The sequence below is a fragment of the Solanum lycopersicum genome, chromosome 9 (genome assembly GCF_036512215.1).
Source record: "Solanum lycopersicum chromosome 9, SLM_r2.1".
Lineage (NCBI taxonomy): Eukaryota > Viridiplantae > Streptophyta > Magnoliopsida > Solanales > Solanaceae > Solanum > Solanum lycopersicum.
In genome coordinates this window covers 68,376,022-68,395,670 of record NC_090808.1, presented here as the reverse complement: position 1 = coordinate 68,395,670, position 19,649 = coordinate 68,376,022, and the positions used below count along the sequence as shown (strand labels likewise).

Here is a 19,649-nt window from a genome sequence, read left to right as displayed (position 1 = left end):
AATATAGGTTAGTATTCGTGTCGAATCCTCCAAAAAATATATTATTTTTAATTTTTTAGGATCTGCCACACATCTGAAAATACTTTTGATGAGTCGGAGCAAGGTACTTTTCAATCATTATAGATAGGATCGGATAAGTGTTCACTTAAGTAGCATTTTTTTGTTTCTCATCTAGTGTCGAAGACTTGCTTTGGATCTGACTAATCCAGATTACTTATAGGTTATTATAGATAGGGTTAGTGTCCAATCAAGTAGGGTTTTTTTTTGTTTCCATACGGTGTCGCTTTGGATCTGACTAATCCGAATTCATGCATGGGACATTCACTCCTTACCTAAGACAATTTTATACCTAGGACTCGAATCCACGATCTTAATGCAATTATTCCCACTAATTTTGATGTATTATCAATAATCATTACTTCGTTTTTTTTTTCCAGGTTTTTAAGGAAGCCATGGAATTTTAACCTTTGTTACACTTTTGAAGGTATGTCCCTACTATCTCTGCTCATATAGTAAAATCCCACAAAGTGGAGTATGATAGGGTAACATGTACGCACATCGTACCCCTAAGGAGGTAGCTCAATCATAACGTACCGAAAAAATAAAAAATATTTGGAAGGGAATGGTAAAAACTAAAATGAAGACAAACCTTGTAACAAAACTCTTGTTATATTTTCATTGTACATTGACAAATAAACATAAAGAGTTAAAATGAATATTACAAAGAAAAATTATACCTAGTAATCATCAAAAAGTGGAAAAATATGAACTTTCTTAAGTAGTAACTAATCCCTCTATACTAATTTTGTACCCACTGTTTCCTCAAAGTTCTTCATTTGGTTAGATTTCACTTATCTTCTCTGGAAATTGAATGCCTTGATAGCAAAAGCAAATGTGAAGGCAAAAACAACTACGTATGCAACGAGCACACCTGCAACGACTGGAAGAAAATCGTGTCTGAATCCAAAGTAACGTCTCAAGAATTGCTCCACGGTTTCTTCATCAGTTAGTCTACTTTGGATGTCTCCGAATTGTGATGCAACCAAACCATACAAGGTCCAGGCAACAGGGCAACACCAGTAGTACCATCTCCACCATATGGGCATACGCTGTAAGGAAAGAAAATGAATCATTTTTCCGAGCTCTAGATGTGTATCTTGAAGCAAGAATATAAAAGGTATAGGATCTTACAGGTCGTGGAACGATGAATCCTGAGAAGAGGTTCCATATAGCATAGAAGAAGGCAGCAACGATAGAAGCAACGTTTTGATTTGGTGTGACAGCCACACTCATCATACCATAGAATGTAAAGTACAAGAGGGTGGTAAACATGATGAACAAGTACCAAAAGAACTTGCCAGCTTCCCATTCGAATCCAATCATAGCATAGACGATGATACCATATACTATAGCTTGTACGAATACGTAAGGGATTTCAATGAAAACCTGCAATATAGGAACGTTTCAATGAACTTCTATTATAACATTAAAGTTGTTATCGCTACCAGAAATCGAACTTGTCTATTCACCTGTCCAAAGGCATAAGGTATGGCAGAGTACATTCCAGCAGCTCTTTCTCTGTAAAACACTGTTCGCTCAACGTCTACAACTGGTTGCACTGATGATGCATTTTGTACACCAAGGAAGAGAACAGCAGCATACATCGATCCCATAGCGTTGAAAAGATCTTGGCTCTGGCTCCTGTAACAAATAAAGATCAAGTTAAGTATGTATGAAGGATTTTAATAAGTATACTTTTGTAAGCTTTCATGTTTCGGTACTTACACTTTGGTACCGATATCCCAGAACATTGTTCCAAAGACTAGTGCTATGAACATTGTGAAGATGAATCTGACTGCAGTGTAAGCAGGATTACGCCAGTAGGACCAGTTTTGCTTCCACAGACAAGCCATACATTGTATCCATATTGACTGTGAGTATTGAGTTTCGAAATACAGGTCTTTTGAACCAGGGCGAGGGACGCTTAATTCAGTAATCAACGCTTTGTTCCTTCTGTACAGGTCAGAATTCTTGTATAAGTCGGTGAAATCAACGCCTAACATCATTTCTTGAGCCGAGGCTGTGACTTCCAACATCCAAGTAGCTGGATTGTAACCCTCCTTGATTTTAGCTACCCCGGGAATCGACTGCATTCAACCCAAAACGGAGGTCAGTATTTTCTCGTATAATATCGGAAATAGAGAAGTCGTCATTTTCTCTTTAGTACAACTTACCTCAAAGTATTTGATCAAATGGCAAGAATGGCGACCCAATGGACCAACGTATATCTCTTGTCCTCCTCGTTTCATGAGAAATAGCTGCGAAGCCATTTTGATTTTAGTACTCGATGTTATAAATAGATGAAATATATATTAGCTAGATTTTGCTTAAAAGATAATAACTCTACCTCATCAAAGGCTTCAAAAATGTCGATGCTTGGCTGATGGATAGTACAAACAACCGTTCTTCCTGTATCGACAGTGTTCCTAACAGTTCTCATAACAATAGCAGCAGCTCTTGCATCCAGCCCTGAAGTTGGTTCGTCCATGAATATAATAGAGGGGTTCGCAACCAGTTCTACCGCAATGGTCAACCTTTTGCGTTGCTCGGTTGAAAGACCATTAACTCCTGGCAACCCTACTAAGGCAGATCGTAAGGGTTCAAGCTCAACAAGTTCCATAACTTCATCAACAAACATCTGTAAAAAAAAATAAACAAAAGAAAATGTTATGAGGCTGCTACTTTCTCTTAGAGGTTTGTCCAATCTGTAAGAGATAGTCTTATTAACGGATGAAGAAACTTCAGAGGAACGGACCTTTCTAGTTTTTTCGTCAACATCCTTGGGTAAACGCAGCCATGCTGAGTAAACCAGGGACTCATACACTGTAACGTAAGGTGAATGGATGTCATTCTGCTCACAGTATCCAGAAATACGAGCAAACGTCTCTTGCTTCTTGGGATAGCCAGAAATCTTGATGTCGCCATCTATATATCCTCCTGTTTTTCTTCCAGCTAAAACATCCATTAAAGTTGTTTTACCAGCACCACTAACGCCCATCAAAGCTGTGAGAACACCAGGCCTGAAAGCTCCACTCACACCCTTTAGAAGTACCAATCTATCTTCACCGGCACCTTGTTCTTTCATTTCCTGCAAGTCATCCGAAATCAGTTTTAGTATTAGTCAGAGACGAGAGTGTGGCTAATGCCTGACAGCTCCAATTTTGCGTTTACTAAAACATTTGGCATGTTACCTGAGGCATGTCAACAGAGTATACAACATCGTCGAAGGTGATAGAATGGGGTTCAAACGGAAGAACCATTCCCTTCTTCTTACTCTGACCCGCACTGACGATATCTCCTCCGTCTGTGCTAGTCATCTGGGATGCAGCTTGACCATTTTCAGCATTCCCACTGTCTTCTGGTCTCACTGTTTGCGACTTACCATATGCTGCAAATAATTATACTACGTTAGTAAATTATTTGTTTCTCTTGGTGAAACATAAAAAGGAAATAATTCAAGGAAACTCACGTTTGAGATACGCCAACGAAAGACTGTAGAAGAAGTTGAAGACAACTGTAAATCCAAAAAGTGCCGCGAAACCAATCCAGTACCAGTATGCATCGGGAAAGAACCCTCGTGATTTCACAACTGCAACTCCAAGGGGCTCGGTTCCATTTGGTGCAATCTGTTTTAGTGTGAGTTGATGTCAGCATTCATAGAAGAAAAAAATAGACTATTGCAGGTTACTTTATGTAATACAAACTTACGTGTTTCCACTTGCTCCCGTCAAATTCATTCACAAGGATTGAGTTCACGGAATACATCAACGGTGAGATCCAGTACCCCCAAATCCACCAGCCTTTCACATCCTCTGCAGCATTAGGAAAAATTACAAAATATTAATATGTCAGAACAAAAAAAGAGTTTCTGCAAATACCTATATCATCAAAACATACCTCGTGAAAGAACGAAACCACACAATGCAAACTGTAAAAGAAGAGCAAATGCTCCAAATGTACTTGCAACTCCCATGGTCCTTCCAACTGCACCCATGAATCTAAACAATCCTGATGCCATCTGGTTTACTAATACGAGCAGCATGAATTGTTTCAGAAATCTGCAAAAACATTAGTGATTAATCAAGAGTCGGGGGAGAAAAATGATAACTTCATCATTATTTTGTGTGGCCTATTCTTTCCGTACCTTGTAATATTAGGATCAAATCCAATGACGTAGTACGTAAGGATCACCCAAAGACCGACTTCAACAAGTGTTACGGGGATTTTGAGGATCCATGACGGAATTGCATAAGCCCATGAAGGGAAAAAGAGAAGGTCTCTTTGCTTGTAGAAGACCGGAAGCTTGAAAATTGTCATGGCCATCTCAGACATCCCGTTAAACATAATCATAACCACCACGAAAAAGAGAGCCCCAGCGTATATGCCTCCATCATCTACTGTATCTCGTGGCATCTCAGTTCGGAAAAAGAGGGTCATTGTCATAAGAGCCATTATTGTAAGCTGAGAAAAGAAATGAAAACAAGGTAAGCATTACAACGTGCACGCGGATATGACAAGATCAAGACTTAAATCAACATTTCTAATATAGGTCAAGTAAGTCACCTGAAAGAACTTGAACACGTAAACAAATGAGTTCCTCTTCATTAGTAGATATTCTCTTTCAGTGCAAACCTTCAAGAGCTCTTTCTTTCCTATACCGTACTTTTCATTAGTCAAAGCAGCAGGATGGCATTTAGTCCTGTCAAATGGGATCGCAAGCTCATCGCCTAGTTTCCTCCCAACATGGAAAGACTGATACGCGTCAGAAAATTCTTTCGATGAGATAAACCTATAATGCTCATTCCTCCTTGACCAATATTGTGGTTGATCCTTCTTTGATGTCACCTGCAAAAATTTCCGATTTTCCACGTTAGAACCAAAATTGCATCAACACTTCTAAATTTTTAAGTACCGTTCTCGTTTCTTATAATGAAACATACTTCTTGCAAGAAGTCGGCCACGCCTTTCCTCTCTGGACATTTGAATCCCATGGATTCAAAGAACTGAAGCACATCATCACGAGGGCCTTGGTAGACAATGTACCCATCCGATATCAGAATGATATCATCAAACAAGTTGTAGGTCTCGGGGGCAGGCTGCAACAGAGAAATAACAGCAGTTCCCTTCAAGATTTGAACAGATTGCCTTAGGGAATTCACGATGGAATATGTCGTGGAACTGTCCAATCCAGTCGATATTTCATCCATGAAAAGTGCCTTTGATGGTCCAACAAGCATTTCACCAGTCGTTACACGCTTCTTTTGTCCACCTGAAATACCCCTTAACATTTCATCTCCCACCATAGTATCCGCACAAATGTCTAGTCCCAAAATCTGCAATATCATTTTCATTATTAGAATTCAACGACAACAACATACTCAGCGAAATCCCACAAGTGGGGTCTGGGGAAGGTAGAATGTACGTAAACCTTAACACTACCTCATGGAGGTAGAAAAGTTGTTTCCAAAAGACCCTCGACTCATTTCTTTCATAATTCAAATATAAGACTAATCGGATATTCTAAACGTTACCTTAAGAACATAATCTGTGACAACATTGGCTTCTTGTCCTTCTGTTGCTGAAGCCTAAATTCCACAAAAGAAGTAATAAGTATGATTACTTTCCAATAAAGGAACAAAAAAATTCACTTGAAATTTTTTAATTAGAGGTGTATTTTACTGAAGTAACCTTATTAACGATGTTTTGTAACTATAACAACTACTATATGTAGTAATTAAATTCGAAGGATAATATAAGAAAAAGTAATAAAACTCTCTTAATTTGTTAAAACGAACAAGTAAAATGTATTTTAATTTTTTTCTTAATACTATAAAATGCATCTCAAATTACAGGCATAATGACACTACAAATTATATGCACAATATCAATGGATCTTTTTATTTTATTTTACCAAAAGATTTAAGTTATATGCATCACGTAAAAAAAAAATTTAAACTATCGACGTAGTTTAACCTATTAATAATAGGTTAGTTACCATACTTATAAGTATCAATAACTTATAACACATGTGTAAATATATATTAATCGGCCCATAAAGCGGTACCAAATATCGAAATTAAGAAAAAAAATTTATCTTACATTTAAAAGCAATTAATAAAAAGTAAACTATAAGTATAACTTTGAATTTTCTAATAATTTTCTTTTTTACTTTCCAATTTTTTTCTATTTTTCTTGATTTCTTTGTCTCCTATCTAGGATTTTTTTGGGAGTGGTGGGGTCAAAATATACCACGAATTAATTAATTAGCCTACTCTTTGGACCACAAAAAGAATACTTTTTAATATTTTTTCCTTAATATCTGTCCAATAATTTCTAATAAAAAATCATTTATTTCTGTGGGGGTTCTATTAATAGATCAATAATTTTCAACTTCCTTTCATTTTTATTTTTTATTTTTGGATTAAAAGTTACGATTATTTTCACTATAACATAATAATTGAGTTTCTAAATTTAACATCTCTACATATTTAATGAATATATTAATGCATCGACTATTAACTCCCCCGCTGATGTTCACACACAGGGGCGGAGTCACCTTGTACGAATGGAGAAAAAAATTATATTATTTATATATAGTTAAAATAATTTTATTTATATATAGTAGATGTCGAATATTCTTGGGCTACTTCTACTTCATGTGTCTATTTCTACACATTTTAAATCTCTTTATTAAAAATTCTAGCTCCGCCTCTGTTCACACGTGTAAACACAGTATAGGTCCACATACTAACCTTCATGTAAATGTCAATATCAGGATCCGGTTTTATATTAGCTGCTTTCTCTCTTCTTGATAGTTCAGCTAACATCTCTGCAGAAAATTTTCAACAAATAAAAAAAAAAATTAAGTTTTCGATATATCAAGATTTACCAAACAATATCGATTCATAGAAAATTATATTTTTTTCAAAAAATAGCGATGAATTGTTACTAACCATAACGAGAACCAACTCCTTGACATCTCGCGGAGAATTCCAAAGTTTCTCTTACAGTCATTTCTCCAATATGTAAATCATGTTGGCTAATATAAGCTGCTGTTCTTTGTGGTACAAATTCATGTAGTTCATGTCCATTATATGACACTTTCCCAGTCACCTAATATTCCAAGAAAAAAATTTAGTCTTTTTTTCGCGAAATATTAACATTTTTAGTCCCTCAAATATCAACAAATAGTAGTTCTGGTTTCTCGCGATTTCATGATATTAGCATTTTTAGTCCCTCAAATATGAATAAATAGTAGTTTTGGTTCCGATTCCTGCTTAAAGAACAAATGATCTTTATTTATTTGATATATATATATATGCAGTTTTGATCATTCAAACGGTAAATCTTTGAAAATTTTATGATTTGTTATGATCAATTTATCATGTTTACTCCATATTAAAAGGTTAAAAAACACTCTAAAACTCACATATTTGGTACCAAAAACACATGTTTTATATAGTTAACTAAATAGTACAAGGACCAAACTAGAATTAACCAATAATCGAGGGATCAAAAATGCAATAATCGCTTTTGAAAAAAAAAAACACCACTCTCCTCGATTGAAATTCATATTAGTCAGACCAGTAAATATCGAATATGTTACGAGAAAAAATTATACCTTAAGAGAAGAATCAAGTTTTCCAGCTAAAGCTAATAACAATGTTGTTTTCCCAGAACTTGGAGGTCCCAAAAGCAAAGTCATTCTGCAGGGTTTAATTATTCCGCTAATATCCTTAAGAATAGTAATTTGCCTCTTACTGCTTGGAAGAATATGCAGAGTATTTAACAATGTCTACAAAACAAAAATTATTTTTTTTGTTAGATTCGACCTTTTTTTTTGTAATAATGAATAATTAAAAAAATCGATTTTTTTTTTTTTGTAATACCTCAAGAAAATTAGTCATGAAGTTGATAAATGTGGGTAATCCTCTGCTTCCCACATATGCATCTGCTTCGATATTCAAATTTTCATATCTTACTTCTATTGTTGGCAAATCAATCCCAACTCTGCAAATTTTATAACAAAATAAGTATCAAAAATCAAATTTTTAACCACTTAAATTAACAAGTGTTAGTAACGGGATTGTTAGGTTGTCTCTGTTCTTAATCAAAAATCTCGAATTTCAGGTGTAGATATGAACAAAAAATCCTAGTATGAAGACCTTCCCACCGATCGCACCACAAAGCATTGTGGTGAGATTGTTAGGATATCTCCCTTTTTTATTACGAGTTTTCAGCTCTGAATATGAAAAAATTCTAATATGAAGACCTTTCCGTCCATTTGTTAAAAGATATTTGTATTTTTAAGCGAAAGTCTTGAATTTCAACTCTGAATATAAAAAAAAAATCCTTATATAAAGACATTTCCGACTTATACTATGTGAATCCAAATAAGTCGGATTCAATATGAATCGTAGACAACATCTATGGTAACCATTAAAAAAAACAAAATTTAACTTCCCACCCAACAACAACTACAAGTTCAGTGTAGTTTCACAAAGTGGGGTCGGAAGAAAATAGTACAAGTATTTAATATTCAGGATTCGAACGCGAGATTTGAATCAAACAAAGATGAACATACCTATCAATCCTGTTTTTGAGTTTCAACAAGAACTTTTCATTATCTTCATCAGCAACTCTAACAAGTCTTTCAAGTAAATTTTTTCTTTCTTGTAAACCAATATCATCAATATCAATTTCAGCAGCAGCACCTTGTGAACCAAACAATAAACCTTTTCTTAATCTATCAAAAGTTGGTAATTTTTCAAGTGCTGCCCATTTTAATGCTTCTTCATCATCTTCATCTCTAGCTGATCTTGAAAATATCTCAACCCCAGTATTTCTCCATATGGAATTACTATTTGCTCTTAAGCTTACACTTCCTCTTCTACTTCCACTTATACTTCCTCTTAAACTACTACCTCTCAAATTACCCAAATTTGCAGGCTCCATTTTTTGGAAACCCCAAATTCTTAAAATTAAAAAAACAAAAATCAAGATTCAATTTTTTTTCAAAAATTAACTAAGAAAAACTTCAAATCATCACAAATTAGAAAATGGGGTTGTTAAAAAAAATTCAAAAGAATTTTTTTTTTTTTTTTTTGGTTGTGAAAATGAAGAAGAGATGTTAAAAGCTATAAAGAGAAGAAGGGATTTATATAGTTAGTTATTTCAGAAAAGGCGGCTTTAGAAATTTGATATATTCAAAAGACTCCCAAAAGAAAATGTAAATGTGTGTTTTGAGTCCTTCAAAATTGACAAACTCTACTTTTGGTTCTTGTAAATTTTTTAAAGAAAGAATCTTTCGAGACAAGGGTTTATCAGAAACAAACTCTCTATCAACAAGAATCGTAATGGAGTGATAAGTACTTGTTCATCTTTAACTAAGTCTCGAGGTTGAATCTTTCTGATTAGGAAGTTGCCTTTATTAGGGAGAATGCTAATGCCTGAGTAGAATTTTTCAGCGTGAATTTAAATTTAATCGGACCCCAATATATTTTATCATTTCTGAATCCCAATCGTATTAAGTATGTTGTTGTTGTTTAATTTAAATATCAAATATTCGTTGTACAAAAAAAAAGGAGGACCAAATTACATATTTCTAGTAATTCAAGATAAATGTTTTTATTTAGATATTATGATGATCGATATTAAAATTTATTTATAATCGAATGACTAAAAGCGCAACCAAATTTAAAAATATAAATTAGGTACGAAGTCGTTTTATTGGGAGCATTTTACGTCTTATGTGAAATTTTTCAACTTGAATGTGAATTAAACCGCATTCCAATATATTTTATCATATTCTGAATCTCACTTATGAAATCGTATTAAATGTGTTATTATTACTTAATTTAAATATCAAATCTTCGTTGTACAAAAAAAGAAGGACCAAATCCATATATAATAAGTAATTTAAGATAAAGATAAATATTTTTAGTTAGATATTATGATGATTAGCGTCGAAATTTATTAATAATAAGGAGGCTAAAAGTGCAAAATCTTAAATATATATATGTGTAATATTTATATTTATTGAACTTCAAGTACTTGTAGCTAAATAGTAGCATCTTTGGGCACACATGTGGGAGAATAAAGATATCAAAAAATTGGAAACCCCATATGTAACTTTCTTTGAATCTTCATAAGAAAATACCACTTGCTTGCTTAGAAAAAGAAGTAGCCTAAAATAAGCTAAAAAGGAAAATGAAATAATAAAAGTTAAAAAAGTTGTATAATATAAATAGAAAATGAAATATTTTGTATGGGGCATATAGGATCAATGCTGACCAAATGTATGGGCACAACTTCAAACCGTATAATACTACTAACCTAACTAATTTGTCTTTTATAAATTTTATTTTGAAAAATAATTATACATATAATAAATATGTCGAGTATGTTTAATATGTATGTAAAAGAAATTATTATTTCAAATATTTATATATAATCTAGACAAATATACAATAAGGTGATGAGGAGGTGGGGATGGGAATTAAGTGATTTGGATTTGAAGACGAAGTCAGTTGGAGGATAGAAAAATCAAAATCGAAATGTTAGTTCTCGAACTTATTTTCTCTATTTCTATTAAAAAATATAGTTTATCATAAAAAAAAATTAATTTTTCAAACTTTTAATCAATCAAACATGAAAAAATTGACAGTTATCACACATGTCGTCTCCTTAACAGCAACATCAATTGAAACAAGTTTGAATTTTTATGATTTATTGAAGATAATGCATGTAATTAAAGTAAAATGACACACTTTATGTTACTAACTTATTTACGAAATGAACACTTAGAAACACAAGAAAAAAATTAAAAAATATAAAATTAAAATATTTTATTATATATTCAAACGCTTCATCAAAATAAACTTTAATATTTTAATAAAAACTTTCACAAAGTTCATATGCTATCCACGTATAAATCCAACATTTATTAATGTGACTTACTTTTATCTTCTTCTATTTTGAAATGTCTTTTGTTGGTTGATTTTGCCTATCGTTCTAGAAGTATATTGACTGAATTATTTCCATATATATATTCATGTGAATGCATTAAAAGTTTTGCTAAAAGAAATATCGTCACATACAAGGTTGACATGTTAAAATTCTTTTTTATATCCCTTTAATTATTATTTTTTTATTTTTTATTCGATGTCAGATATATTATAATTCTCGTCTTGAATATATACGTTTTGCTTACTTGTTTTTCTAAAACAATATTGACTTTTTTAAATAAAAGAAAAAAAACACTATTTCTCTAGTTGTATGAATGGAAAAATAAGGAGAGATAATGAATAATAATTTAAATAAATATTTCCATAATTTAGGCTATTATATACTATATCGTGTGCGGCAGCGGCTCTTTCATTTTTTGTACCAGACTTCAAGAATATAAATTAATCATATTGTATAAATATTTTTATATCATAAAAATATTTTTAATTATTTTAAACGTATAATTTTTTTTATTGAATGGCCCATGATCCTACCTAGCGTCACCATAGTTTGAGCTTAATCTCATTTATAAAATATAAGGAGGATAAAGTGTGTATATATATATATATATATATATATATATATATATATATATATTATGTCATTATACTATATATGTACAATAGTTTACTTTTTAAAAAATATGGATGGTCCTTTAAGTCTAAAATATATGCCACACCAATAGTATATTATTACTTGCATAATATATAATGATAACGATAATACTAATTATACGTATTATAAAATTTAGTCAATAATTCCAACTAAACTTTCCCAACTTTTTATGCAAAATCAAAATTCTATTTCACGTGCAATTTTTTTAATTTAAAATAAAGAAGTATCGATTCTATGTCAAATGCTGAATTAACAAAAGCTACTAACAAATGATTGTGTTGTGGTGTAGTGATAAAACTATTTCATTTATTTATTAAATATTTTAAATAGAGTTGTTAATATGGATTTGATCTGCGAGACCGGTTCAATTCAATTCTTGAATTAAGTGAGGTCGAGCCTAGTTTTTTTGGCTTATTTAGGAACGAGGCTTTTTAGCTCAGCCTCACTTGGTCCGCTAGCCTCAAAGATCAATAAAAATGTTTTATCAATAAAAATGTTAAATACATAAAAAAAAAAATCAAGTCTTTTAAATTAGCTTTTTTTTGTGAGAGTTATGGTTGAATGATCGACATTTTTCCGCTAAATCTTACGTTGACTATTATGTACTTTGATAAGTGTAGACAGTGAAGTTTTATTGATAAATTCATATTAAAATTGGATTAAATCTTAAATCAGCATATCTTGACCAAGTCAAACTTCTGGTCGATAAAGTCGAATTAATATCTAAGTCAAAATTGTATGACTTAAATAAAAAAAGACATACATACAAAAATACATAGTTGTTCTTCAGTGGTGATCTGCAAGTCTTCTGCATACAAAGAAGTTTCACTTCAAGTATTCCATCAAATCAAGATCATTCGTGAAGAGAAAAATCAGAGGATTACATCTTTTATTAAAGATTTCATAAAGATTGTAATATTCGCATAAATCCAAATTCAAATATTATTGTTTGCTTGCTATTTTTTCTTTTCTGTTTGTTGTTTTTCAGGAACGAAACTTTAGACGCATACAATAAGCATTCACCGAAGTGTGAGATTCATAAATGTACTTCTATAAGCATTCATTGAAGTGTGTGATTCACAAATGAAAATTTGTATGTATTGATATCTGGTTCATAGATGTCAACATTCGATTCTCTTAGATACTCCTTCTAAGAGAATAATATTGTTCATTTTTTCATTGAAGGGTCAACCCGTCCCAACCCGTGACCCGCTTAGGGTTGGCTTGGGCCGTTATTTTGTTGGCGCTTTAACTAAAAGGATCAGTCCGCCCCAACCCATTTAACTCTCTAGCCCGTTAGGATTGGATTGGGTTGGATTGGGGCAGCCCATTTTGACAGTTGTAATCTTAAATTTGAGCTCAAATATTAGGAAAATCTTATTGAAAATAATATTTCAAATAAATCCTGCATGCACGATTTAAATTTGATCAGAGCTTTAATATCACCGAACCCGAATGAAAAAGTTGAAAAAAAACTAAAGTTAGTTAGTAGGAGTATTTAAATACTATTTTCTTCTTCTTTTTTCAACCTAGATGTGGCATTCAATAAGAGAGTTAATTTTATAATTACGTGATTAAGAAAATAAAATTAAAGTTAGGCAACCAAGATTTTTAGCTGTATAAACAAATACTGATTACTAATGATGCAGATGATTTCAAATTTAATTATGAATATCCTCATAATTTAACCTGAAAACTAACTAAAATCTGCATCATGCGCAAATAAATTAAGGCATATAGTATAACAATAATTATGCCTCCGTCTCAAATAAAATGAAATTGATTCATTTTATTTCATATCGATCTTATTATCGTAATAAATGAAACAAATGTGGAAAATTTAATTTAAATATATATAAATAATATTATTAATAGGAAATTTGGTTTCATACTAGATTTTCTTTCTTAAAAGTTAAACTAAATAAATTTCAATTAATATTTTAAGACTTTTATTACTCTTGATATACGAGAAGGATTATAACTTGTAATATTTTTGTATAACATCAAAATTCCTAGATCATTATTTTAAGATATCGAAAGTAATCTAATTCAATATAACATATTTTTTTTTAAGTTAAATTGATTCTCGAATAACGAAATATTTAACTGAACAAAGTGAGTAATTGCCAAGGGAATGAATAGGTTCAGACTTGAGAAATAAGACTTTGAAATTTCAACTAATAGTGTTGAAAACTTGAAATCGTGATTACTATGTTTCAACTTTCAACTACAAACGCCTTCATTAAATTTGTTAATAAATTACTCCAACAATTCTTTAAAGTTTTTTAATTTTCATGTTTTTTTTAAGAAATGAGTAATGATTTAGGCATACTAATTGATATATAGTCTTAGATCTTAGAGAAATGATTTGGAAATAACTGATTATTGAGGGTAAAACTGGAAAAAAGCATAACAAGAAAGAGTGTAATTTTATTTTTTTTAATATTAAATAAATGAAAAAAAGTGAATAATATGAAGTATGATACACTTTAAGGTACGTGCCAAGTCAATAATGAACAATAATTATTAAACAGGGAGAGTTAACATTTTACTGTAAAAACATTTTTGCCTTCAATTAAAAACTTTTTTATCATACGAAAAGTAGTAAAAAATTGAAAATAAAACGTATGTAATTTTCATAAGGTTAAAGAATGATAAAAAGTCCCACATTCGTATGGAATTTTCATAAGGTTAAAGAATGACAAAAAGTCTCACATTCGTATGAAATTTTCATAAGGTTAAAGAATGACAAAAAGTCCCACATTCGTATGAAATTTTCATAAGGTTAAAGAATGACAAAAAGTCCACATTGGTGGTTAATGAGATGGATGGACTTTTTATAACGTCTGAACAATCCTATTCCCTTTAAGCTAGCTTTTGGGGTGTGAATTAGACGTAAGACCAAATTTCAGAGATAAAAACATTGCTTCTATATTCAAATTTTAATGGATCATCTAAAAATAAATTCTTTTATAGTATTTCATTCCCTCTCCCTCTTGTTCTTGCTTCTTCTTTATTTAAAGAAAAAAAATCGACATTTTGACACATATATTAAAATTCAGCTAATCTAAATTCAGATAGGATAGAGACTCATTCGAAAGGTAATTATTTTTCCTTCAATCTTGCTTTTATTCATGTCTTATTCAAGACAACTCCTAATTAGGTTAAGTTGACAAACAAATAATTTTCAAATTTTAATTATTGTGGAATTCGTCATCAAAATATGTGCTATTATTATGCGGTCAACTAACTCATACTTACCTTCACAACTAAATGTTGAATATTCATAAGAAAAAAAAAAAAGAGACAATTTTCATAGACTTAATTCTAAGGCTTGACCTTTGACAAAACATTAGTATTTGAAATCTTTGTCATATAGCCTTTAATGTTTTAAATTTTTGTTAGGTCTCTATAGGTACGTAAGTTCGTATTAATACAGATTCAATATATATTATTTTTAAATTTTAATATTTTTTAATATTTCATATTTGAGTGCTCATTTAATTCCAATAAAGACATTAAAGAAAAATATTCACAAGGTATGCCAACATTTTTTTTGTAATCTTTTGATGAGTTGTGTTCACTACCAAAAAAATAAAAAAAAATATTTCAAAATTAGTGGGCTAATTTATGTTGCTATACGGCCAAAAAAAAAGGGGATTAACTTATTAAATTTCATGTTACTTGAAGTTAATCAATTTCAATAATCTCTTGATGAGATATATAAATACATTATCCATGTGCTTAATACAAGTTGAAGCTCTAAGATAATCATACTATATACAATACTTTTATATATATATATATATATACATGTTGTCTACAATAATTTACAAAGAAACAAATAGTCCCCCATCTAAATACATGGCACAACACTATAATTATATTAATCCATACGAATGATTGTGTTGGTGCAGTAGATTATATTTCAATAGAATTATTCATTGTATTTGACTTAATCAGTAAGATTTACGTTTTTTTATTTAATTTGCTAGCCTTTAAATAGAAATAAATTTACTTTATGTGCATTCAAAAATAACAGAGGTTAAAAAAAACATTAGGATATTAATAGCATAAATCTTATGTGAATTTAAATTAGGACTTCATAAAGTATTATTCCCTCTAATCCAACAGATGTAAACATCGACAAATATTTCTTTTTTTTTTCTTTTTGGGTCAAGTTTAATTATTTTTTTTATATTATTTGTATCAATGATTTGTCGAATTAGGTTGAGATTATTCTTTCACTCTATTTTTTTTCCTAATTACATGTGCTTACGTCTAATTAATAACATTCTTTTTTCTATTCATAGAAAGATTCAATCGTTACATAAAACAAAAATAAAATAATACTCATTATTATAGTTTGTTCAAAGTTACATAGTTGTCACATAAATGAACCGTAAAGGAATTAAAACGATTAGACTTTAGCTATTGAAATTTCAATTACTTCACAACTTATTATAAGTATAATATAAACCATTAATTTGATAATGTGTCACATCACTTTTAATTATGATTGAGTGATAAATTTATAAATGAAAACACATAGTTAATATTCATTAATTATAGAGTGTTTTATTAAATTTAGGGATAATGTACGAGTAGTTTTCCAATTTATGTCCGAAATTTTAAAGACACACTTACATTATACTAAAGTCTTATTACCTCTGAACTTATTTTATTAATAATTTTTTACTCCTTTTCGATCTGCGTGACATTATTTTGTGGACCCAATGCCGATTGACTTTTTTTAAGCTAGCATCACGTAGGCCGAAAAGGAATAAAAAATTACTTATAAAATAAGTTCAGGGGGTAATAGCACCTTAGTTGATGATGAATAATTTCTGTCGTAAACCATTCGAATTTTATGTTAACTCTATTTAGTAACGAATTATCAAAATGTATTTTTAATAAAGGTCTATTTATATATATATAGTAATAAATAAACAACAAATTTTATAGTTAGTTCTTATTATCTCTCTCTTTTTCTTTTTTCTTTTTTTATAAATGTTTGGTCTAGAATCCTTCTTCCCTGCTATATTAGAAAAAATATTATGTTCAATATTTATCCTACAATTGATCTTTCATTAAAATTTATAAATTATTTTATTCTTTTAAATTGTAATCAATTCATAAAATTAATTGTAGGAGACAAGATATTCAAAACTAAGTTGACTTCACGACAATTTTTTTCAAGTCATATTTTGACCATGTAATGTTTATCCAATAACTATCTTTGTTTCATATTATTTTGACACAAATTTTCTTTAAAAAATGTTAGATATTTATTTTATTAAATTATTTTTGTTATTTGCTATATTTTTTTTATTGTCTTCTTTTTTATATCGAAAATTTTTTTAGTAGAGTTGAAGGTCTTTCGAAAAACAGTATTTTTACCTCCGTAAATATCACTTATGAAATTGGGAAACTTAGATAAATATACTATGATAAAAAATATTTATCATTTATAGCAATAACATTTTTTTCACTTAGATCACTTTTAATTCATTTATAATACAAGTTTAATACATATTACAAAGAACAATTTATTATTCACATATAATACAAGTTTAATGATGGATAATGCATTTATCACACATTTTAATACACTTATAATACCATGTGATAATATTTTACCAAACAAACATAAGATATTTCAAAACAATTATAATTCAAATATATTGCATACATAATTCACTTTTAATACATATTACAAATTTATCACAGTATTGCTATAAATAGTAATAAATAAAAAGTATCGCTAAAATCAGTAATTATTTTTTAAAACGTATTAATTCATGTAATTTTCCCTATGAAATTTTACTGAATGTGTTTTTATTATTATACTATTTTACTAAACTATATTACTTTAGAAATCTAAACACAATTATTATTTTATATAATTATTTAATATTAAAGACAAAAGATAACTTTTCTTAATTTTTAAAAAATTAAACGAGTAAAATTTATTATTATTTTTGGTATAAAAATCAAATAATATAATGTATTTTGGAACCTTCAAGCTTGTTACATCCGTTTAATTTCTTCTTTAATTTTATTGACCTTTTTGTATAATAATAGAAGCTTCTTTTGGTCAATTTCACCAATATAATTAGTAACCAGTAAAAGTCAATAATAACAACAATATATTCATTATAATTTTTTAAAATAAATTTAAAATATATAATTGTTATAATTTACTTTTTCCACACTGTATACGATAGTTTACTAAATAATAATAATAATAATAATGATGGTCCTAAGTCTAAATATTACATGCCACACCATTTATATATTATTAATATAATAATACGATTTAAAAGAACTTTATATAAAAAATTTTGCTTAAGAATTCTCAAAGTAATGATTATCCAAGTCAATAACGTCCACTAAACTCTTATACAAAGTCAAAATTTTTACTTTTTGAATTATCTTGTTTATTTGACCTAATTATTTCTCCTAGTTAAAATTAAAATTTCAAACATATTAGAATTCAATCTCCTTTAATTTAAAAGAAATATAATGAAGAAAGGTGAATGCAACATGTTTATTTATTCAATTCTATCGAAGACTTTATCTTATAAAAATATTAGATCAAGAAAACTAATAACTAAAAAGTTAATTAAAAAAAAATTATTAAGAATGTCTAGACAATGATTGACAAAATAATTTAGTGGGACTACATATAATTTGAATAAAAATCAAATTTTATAGTTGTTATTTTCAAACTTTTAAAAATGTATATAATAAAAACCTAGTATAAAAAAATATAAAATATAGTAATACTCATTCAAAGGGATATATGGTCATGGATAATCTTAATTAAAAAATAATTTTACAAAGAATTTATTGATTTCTAGTTTCATTAAATTAAAGGGTCCCATAAAGAATTTTTCAACCTTAGTGTGCTGTTTCCTTTTTTTTCTTCAATTATTAGTATTTATCAAGATGACTATTCTTAACTAAAATAATGTGATTTTGACATGAAAAATAGGATGTTCTTTTGAGGTGACTCAACTATCCCAATTAAACTAAATGAATGAATATTTATTACATAATTTAATAAGAATATTTTTGTGTGAGAATTTAAAAGTATTTTCGAAGAGAGCAATATTAATTTGACTACTTAAATTAAAAAATATTTTTACCAATATTAAATTTATATTTTTTGTTCAATAAAACACCCATAGAAAAATCATATTCGTAATTTTTTTTTTAAATTTTTATAATCTTGGCAAAATATATAGCTTTCTGTATAAATATTTTTTATAAATAAAATTAATAAGAACTTTCATTTCTCAAAAGCTTGATTAGGCAGATTAATAGTCTAAAAAAGAATTTTTATAATTACATGAATTGTTATTCTACATGTTCATAGTTATTATTATAAAAAGATATTTATCACTCCAATATGTTTATTTAATTCTATTATTGATTACGACTCAAGTAGTATGAACATATTATATACCGTTATAATAGTTAAATTTATTAATTATAAAAAAATATTAAACTAGCTATTTATTTTTTTATCCCTATTACATTGTTGTCTTTTACAATTGTCAACATCAAAAATTATTTTGCGAAATGTGCGTATCTAGAATATGATAATTAATTCTATAATATTAAATAAAATAACATAGGCTAGATCATACTTTTTCCACTTTCTATAATTTAGAATTAGAAATTTGAGTGGATACAAAATAGTACTGTACCCACTATATATATATATATTAATCTTATTATATGATATGCTTTTTGCGTGGATGAATCATTAAATTAATTAGGTACAATTTAGTGGATTCATCTTATTAGTGTTACTATTAAGACTTAAAGGAGCAATTCAATTAGAATAATTTCTAGTTTGGCATGATTGGTTGACTTTCTTAACAATATTAAATGATGAAATTTTTTATTAACTTCATCATAATACATAACAGGGAAATTATTATATTACGATATAAAAT

The 19,649-nt window shown here is 29.2% G+C and overlaps 1 protein-coding gene across 3 annotated transcripts; it reads right to left on the bottom strand.

The window, feature by feature from the left end:
• Nucleotides 1-650: 650 nt before the first annotated feature.
• ABCG46 (ABC transporter G family member 46) lies at nucleotides 651-14,983 on the bottom strand. Of its 3 annotated transcripts, none has more exons than XM_069288758.1 (21): nucleotides 14,944-14,983; nucleotides 8,645-8,927; nucleotides 7,950-8,070; nucleotides 7,682-7,855; nucleotides 7,014-7,173; nucleotides 6,813-6,889; nucleotides 5,592-5,645; nucleotides 5,001-5,393; nucleotides 4,624-4,905; nucleotides 4,205-4,521; nucleotides 3,958-4,118; nucleotides 3,769-3,872; nucleotides 3,530-3,686; nucleotides 3,252-3,448; nucleotides 2,816-3,148; nucleotides 2,408-2,698; nucleotides 2,235-2,318; nucleotides 1,786-2,147; nucleotides 1,530-1,701; nucleotides 1,192-1,446; nucleotides 651-1,109 (listed from the first exon to the last, which is right to left on the bottom strand). In XM_069288758.1, the coding sequence occupies exons 3-21, from the start codon at nucleotides 7,965-7,967 to the stop codon at nucleotides 852-854; spliced, it is 3,849 nt and encodes a 1,282-aa protein (XP_069144859.1). In that variant the 5' UTR covers nucleotides 7,968-8,070; nucleotides 8,645-8,927; nucleotides 14,944-14,983; the 3' UTR covers nucleotides 651-851. The 3 variants fall into 3 exon arrangements, with proteins under 3 accessions (XP_069144859.1, XP_069144860.1, XP_004247841.1); XM_069288759.1 differs by having other exon boundaries at nucleotides 8,645-8,834; XM_004247793.5 differs by lacking the exon at nucleotides 14,944-14,983 and having other exon boundaries at nucleotides 8,645-10,884.
• Between the last annotated feature and the right edge of the window lie 4,666 nt (nucleotides 14,984-19,649).

What these genes read in the sequence shown, in the direction of transcription:
- ABCG46 (XM_004247793.5), bottom strand. Translation starts at nt 9,015, where the DNA reads ATGGAGCCTGCAAATTTGGGTAATTTGAGAGGTAGTAGTTTAAGAGGA. An exon ending in AACTTGATTCTTCTCTTAAG is followed by an intron (nt 7,174 to 7,681) that starts GTATAATTTTTT and finishes TTGGAATATTAG; the next exon opens with GTGACTGGGAAAGTGTCATA. An exon ending in ATATTGACATTTACATGAAG is followed by an intron (nt 5,646 to 6,812) that starts GTTAGTATGTGG and finishes TGTGGAATTTAG; the next exon opens with GCTTCAGCAACAGAAGGACA.